At 37.7% G+C, this 5,936-nt stretch overlaps 1 protein-coding gene across 1 annotated transcript in view; it reads left to right on the forward strand.

Annotated features, from left to right (window-relative positions):
* The first annotated feature begins 4,386 nt into the window (after positions 1 to 4,386).
* ANAPC4 (anaphase promoting complex subunit 4) overlaps positions 4,387 to 5,936 on the forward strand; it is a 21,700-nt gene continuing 20,150 nt past the window's right edge. Inside the window, exon 1 of the mRNA XM_010007297.1 lies at positions 4,387 to 4,416. Within this exon, the coding sequence (XP_010005599.1) occupies positions 4,387 to 4,416 (30 nt within the window). The remainder of the gene's footprint in view (positions 4,417 to 5,936) is intronic.

The following is a 5,936-nucleotide window of genomic DNA, read 5'->3' on the forward strand; positions in this document are numbered from 1 at the left end:
ACACTTCCAGGGAGAGGGCATTCACAACCTCACTGGGCAGCCTGTTCCAGTGTCTCAGCACTCTTACACTGAAGAGTTTCTTCCTAATGTCTAACCTAAATCTCCCCTCTTCTAGCTTAAAACCATTACCCTTTTCCTGTAGCCCCTTCAGGTACTGGAAGGTGCTATAAGGTCTCCTTGGAACCTTCTCTTCTCCAGGCTGAACAGCCCCAACTGTCTCAGCCTGTCTTTGTAGGAGAGGTGCTCCACAATGTGTTTTTATAACCAGTATATCTGGAATCAGTTTTCAGTGGAGTGATTTTTTCCTTTGACTTTGATAATGCTTTACAGAAATAAACTAAAGGGCATGAGTAAAATGTATTCTGAGCCTGAGCTTAGCTTTCTTGATAGGAATATTTTTTTTTCCTAAGTTAAATTTAATACCCTTGGGAAGCAGAGTAACTTAGGAAGCTTGAACTGCATTACAGTACATTATCTGTAACAGAATAGGGTACTGCTTTTCAGTGCTTCGAATGTACTTCTGCTTTTTTTAAATGCTACACAAGGGGAGATTCACCTCCACAAGAGGAAATAACTTCCATCTTCAAAGTTGAAATTTGTAAAATAATTATTTTATTGCTGAAGACAGTATTTTTGCAGTTCTTGGATCTGTATTTCTCAGAATTAATCTCTTGTTTCTTACAGGCTGCACAGGAAACATGTAGGAAATTCTTGCATCAAGATAACAGTGAAAGAGTCATTATGGTAACTGATCCCCCATTTGGAGGTTTAGTGGAAGCACTGGCTTCTAGTTTTAAAAAACTGATGACGATGTGGGAGGAGACAGGAAAAGAAGGTATGTGTTACAGTCAGGTGGGTTAAGCTATAACTTCACTGTAAGGAGAAGTACCTGTCTTTGATTCTTGCTACTCAGGTAAATGTGAGCACACTCATGTTATAAAGATTAACTATGTTATGTCTAATTTACTCTGCTGATACTTTTAGTTTAATAATACACAATTCTGTAAGTATTTCTTGATTATTTTTTTACAAATCTGCTTTGTAATTACAGTGGCCTTTAAAGGTAGAGAAGAGTAAGATATCAAACCAGTACCATTTCTTACCAACCTAGGCAGCTCCACATACATAAAATAGGACAAAACTTTCTGTCAAAAGGAACAATTTCTTAGGCCTAACATGATGTACATACATGTGTTTATGTATTCACAGTTCATGTACCTTGTTTTTCTTCAATGTACATCTAAACCTTTTTATTACTAGGTCATAACAACCGAGAGATGCCCGTGTTCTGGATATTTCCATACTTCTTTGAGTCTCGTATTCTTGAATTTTTCCCAAGCTTCAGTATGATGGATTACCAGGTATGACTGGACACAGTGAATCTGCTAAATTTCAGTCATGTGTAATGTGGACAGAAATATGAATGAAAGCAGGTACAGTAGTAGCACTTGTCTATAAATGGGCCACCTTCCTGAACTTTAATTTTGACTGCATTGGAGGTACTGCTTATGATATGAACCCCAGATTCTGTATGTGTCTTAGTCATACGTTTTTATAACTTGATCACACTCCTGCAGTTTATTACGTACCTTTAACTGTTACCTCTCCATCAGCTAATTTTTTCTGCCAGGTTTTCAGTGTGACAGAATTTGCAGTAATTTTGACAGGTACAGATTGCAGAGGGGAGAGGTAACTTGAAGAAGAGTGTTTCATTTTTTCCAGATGTTGAAATGTCAGTAGCTTGGTGGGTAATGCTCAGCCCTGGTAAAAATAAAAATAATTAAGGCCTTTCATCTCCAAAACTGGTGGCACTAGAGTAGAATTGCAACAATAGAAGGATACGGAATTGTGTAATAAATTAAATTACCAGGGATAAAGCAGTAATCTCGCATCAGGTTCTCCCAGTACTGTATCCATTCTGTAAGTTGCTTAATAATGAGGACATCAGTGACTTTGAGACCAGTCATGGGTATTCATAATGTTAAAGTTTTATTTTCTCAATCTGAAGGGAGTGCTGAAATAAGCAGTGCTAATTGGATTTGCCACTTGTAATTATTCTGAGATAGGTTAAGATGCTCATCAACTCTTTACTGCCAGCTAGACCAAACAGTGGTTTTGTTTCTTTTAATGGGGTTGTTCTTTTGTAAAGCAAGTAGTTGCCATGTTATCTCAGATATCCCATGCAAAAGATCAAAAAGGGCTAAGTCAAATAGGATTCTTGAAGTGTTGAGAATTTAGTTTCTTGAGTTTAGCCTGTTACTTTGGTTGCACAAATGTAAAAAAGAAATGAGACAAAACACTAGCTATAGAATTTGTAATGTAATTTGGAGTGAGAGTCTTATATATGGTACATATAAAGATAAATATGATGTAAATAGTTCTGTCTGTGCTCAGCATTCAGTTTAACACTCTTTTTTGTGGTTTTATTTTTCTAGGTAGATTATGATAATCATGCACTTTATAAACATGGCAAGACAGGTCGTAGACAGTCCCCTGTCCGTATCTTCACAAACCTCACCCCAAGTATGATTGTACTTCCTGTAGAAGAGGGCTATAGGTAAGATCTGTTAATGCCTAAGTGACTGAAAGAGTAGGTCCCTAAAAAGAAGTTTACATTTTCCAGTGTGGAATGATGAGATTCCTCAGTTAATCCACGGGAAATGTTTTATATGGCTATGAAAGTCAGAGATTTGCGCAGTCCTTGATAATCAGCTTGGTTGAAACAGTAGTTAATAAAATGAACACTAAGAGAAGCACCAAGGACAAAGGAATGCATTCGGTGTGATTTCCTGATGATAGTGTTGCTAATTGGAATCACCTGAATCTTCCTTTTGGATGTACTGTGTCTAAATGATTATGAGGCTCTGGGCCTAAGTGGTGATTTTATGCATCAAAACCATCATCTTTAATTTATCAAAGTGATTTTGCAATCCTTATTTTTATTGTTGAGCTTTATATTTTTTTCCAGGTTTTGTGCTGTATGTCAGCGATACGTTAGTTCTGGTAACCAGCACTGTGAGATCTGCAATTCATGTACATCAAAAGTAAGTATTTTGACTTTTTCTGGACAGAATATTTAGCAGTAGTCAAATAACTTGCATAATTTTTGCTCTGGTAAAATCGTGTTTGATATGGATTTCCTTGGGAAATCCCAGACAATTCAGTTTTGTAGATTCATTATTAACTTCACAGGACATAGTTCATAGCCCACTGGGAATGAATTTCTGTTTCCTTGATTCCTTTGCGTTGGAAATAGGACAAGAAAAGTTTGCTTCTTGACACTTACACCATATCTTACTAATCAGTGGTTTGTTGACACATTTTTTATTATTCTTGCCAGCTTCAGAATGCAGCCATTTTGCTGCTGTTCTCATGGATTCTTAGGACTGTTGTTTTTAATGTATAGTCCTTCCTACAGAGGATCGGTTCCTCTGAACAGTGGGGACCACACATCAGTAGTTCAGTTTTAAGATAGAATCCGTGTTTTTTTAAAACAAACAAACAATGCATTTATTCATCTTTTGTAGGATGGTAGACAATGGAAACATTGTGTTCTTTGTAAAAAGTGTGTAAAACCATGTGAGTACATAAAAAAATACTTTTCTAAATAATAGTACATTTACTGTTTAAGCTATGGTCTAAGGAAACTGAGAAGACAAACGAGAAAATATTCTGTAAAAGAAAAAGAAAGTAAGAATTCTAACTACATAGAGTAAAGGAAAAAAAATCTCAATTTCTTGAGTTGCCATTCAGTAGTCTGGTATATTTGCAGCGTGTGGACTTTTGATAATTCTTGTCAAGGACTACTAAATCCCACTTATATTTGTTATAGGAAAATTTAAATGTTTTGATTTTTCATGTTTCCTGATTTTGTTAGCTTCTTCATTACAATTTTATAAATACAAAGGCAATTAATTAAATGTTTGTGAGGGCGTGATCAAGTTATGTTTCATACATAAATGCAGTTGTATTTATAGCTGTGTTTAAGTAGCTGAAGCAATCATTTTTATTACTGATAGAGAAATTGCAATATGTAGGTCCATTTTCACATCTGGACTATTTTTCATGTGAAGAGTGCATACAGGATAATAGTTATAATGGTAAAATAATTAGTTATACTGAAATAGTTACACAGAATATCTAATGAAGAAGTACCAGGCTGCCTTATGAGATGTGGTAAGGGACCAGAAACTGGCTACATTTATCTCTGTAAGAGTAAAGCAAAACTAAAAACCTGGTAATACAGCCTATATTTAAAGCTTAATTTCAGAATGATCATTCTAAACCTTTTCAAGTTCATAAGTCATGTTGCTTATTTTGCAGCTTGGTTTCACTGCAATAGTTGCAACTGCTGTGCTCTTCAAAACCACACTTGTGGGAAGGCTGATGCTGGCTGCTTTGTCTGTGGCAGGGCAGGTCACAAACGCAGCACCTGTCCCAGTCTCTCCCGCACCAGAGCAGCTTGCCAGTAAGTGTGATACTTCATTAATGTAATAAAACTTCATTAATGTAATAAAATGATAGCACTAAGATGAGATTGGATTTTACCTCATGGAGATTATTTAGAAAGAGATGATTTTTGAGTTAGCGTGCTGATGTCAGCTTTCACGGTTGTCCACTTGCTGTGCTGCTGGAGATGCTGAATTGCTGAGTGGATAAAGTTGGTGCATATGATAGAGAACAAGCAGGTCACTTACTCTTGCTCCCAGTCCCTTAACTGTGGCTTTTCTTATTGCAGAAGATAATTTACGTTTCTTTTTCTAATATAAACATCTGTATGAATTATTAGTTACTCAGTATTTTGTGTTATGAAGTACATCCTTTGTCAGAGACAGAAAACAGTCCGCTTGCTATTATATTTAGGTTTTGTATTATTTGCAGGAGTGTTCATAGTGTTAAACTTTGTACTTTCTTCTAAGCCTTTCTATTATATATTTATGCTTTATATATGAAGCACTAAAGTCTGTGCTTTTTTGTACTTGGTGAGTGGCATTTATAAACTTCTCTACATCTAAAATACATTACATTACACTTACATTAAAAATAAATGCTGAATAAGTACATAAATGAAAAACAATGAATGGCAATAAAGTGGATAAACAGTTTTAAGAAGATTAAAACGTTGTAAGGTGGTATCTTATTTTTACTTTTTGTGACAGAACTTTTGAGTTCATATACTCACATGGACAGATTATTTAAAATACCAGTAAATGCAGAAGTACATTCTCCATTTTATTCTAATATGTATGTTCCTTTTTTGCTTTACAGAGCAGACAAAAAACAAAGGCAGAAAACTGTGAAGAGGGTAAAGAAGGGCATCTGTAAAAGAGCAGCTATGAAGCATGCTGTCTCTCCAGAAAGAAAGAATAAGGAAAAAAAACAAACAAAAAAGTGACTTTACTTGCTGATGCATAGTTATGAATGTATTTTGTGGCCAGCCCTTGATTCCATTTTCTAAAAATACTGATGTTAACGTCCAAAATAAAACATAATTGAATTTAAAGTGTCAGGTTTTTTACCTCATTACTGGTGCACACACACAGGCTGAATAAACCACACACCGGTAATGTGTTCCGGTAATGCAACCATCTGTGTGTTTAGAATTAGCTATTTGATGAAGGGAGAGTCTGAAGTCCCGGAGGGTGGCTGCCGGAGGTGAGGCCAGGCTGGATGCTGCGGGTTTGCGGCGGGAACCGGAGGGCACGGGGCGCGGGAGGGCGAGGCCGGGTTTGTGTCAGGACCTTCCGCGGAGCCCGAGCAGGGCGGCTGTGCCGGCGCACGGGGCTGCGCTCTCCTCCCGGCATGGGCGGTTCCAGCCCCGCGGGGCAGGAGGGGAGGGAACCGCGGCCCGGCGGGCACAGCCCTTCCCGCGCTGCTCCCTGCGCCCAGCTCCCAAGGCCCAATCCGGGCGGCGGCGGCAGCTCCGCCCCGGAAGC

Source organism: Chaetura pelagica, unplaced genomic scaffold, assembly GCF_000747805.2.
Source record: "Chaetura pelagica isolate M959 unplaced genomic scaffold, ChaPel_1.0 scaffold261, whole genome shotgun sequence".
Lineage (NCBI taxonomy): Eukaryota > Metazoa > Chordata > Aves > Apodiformes > Apodidae > Chaetura > Chaetura pelagica.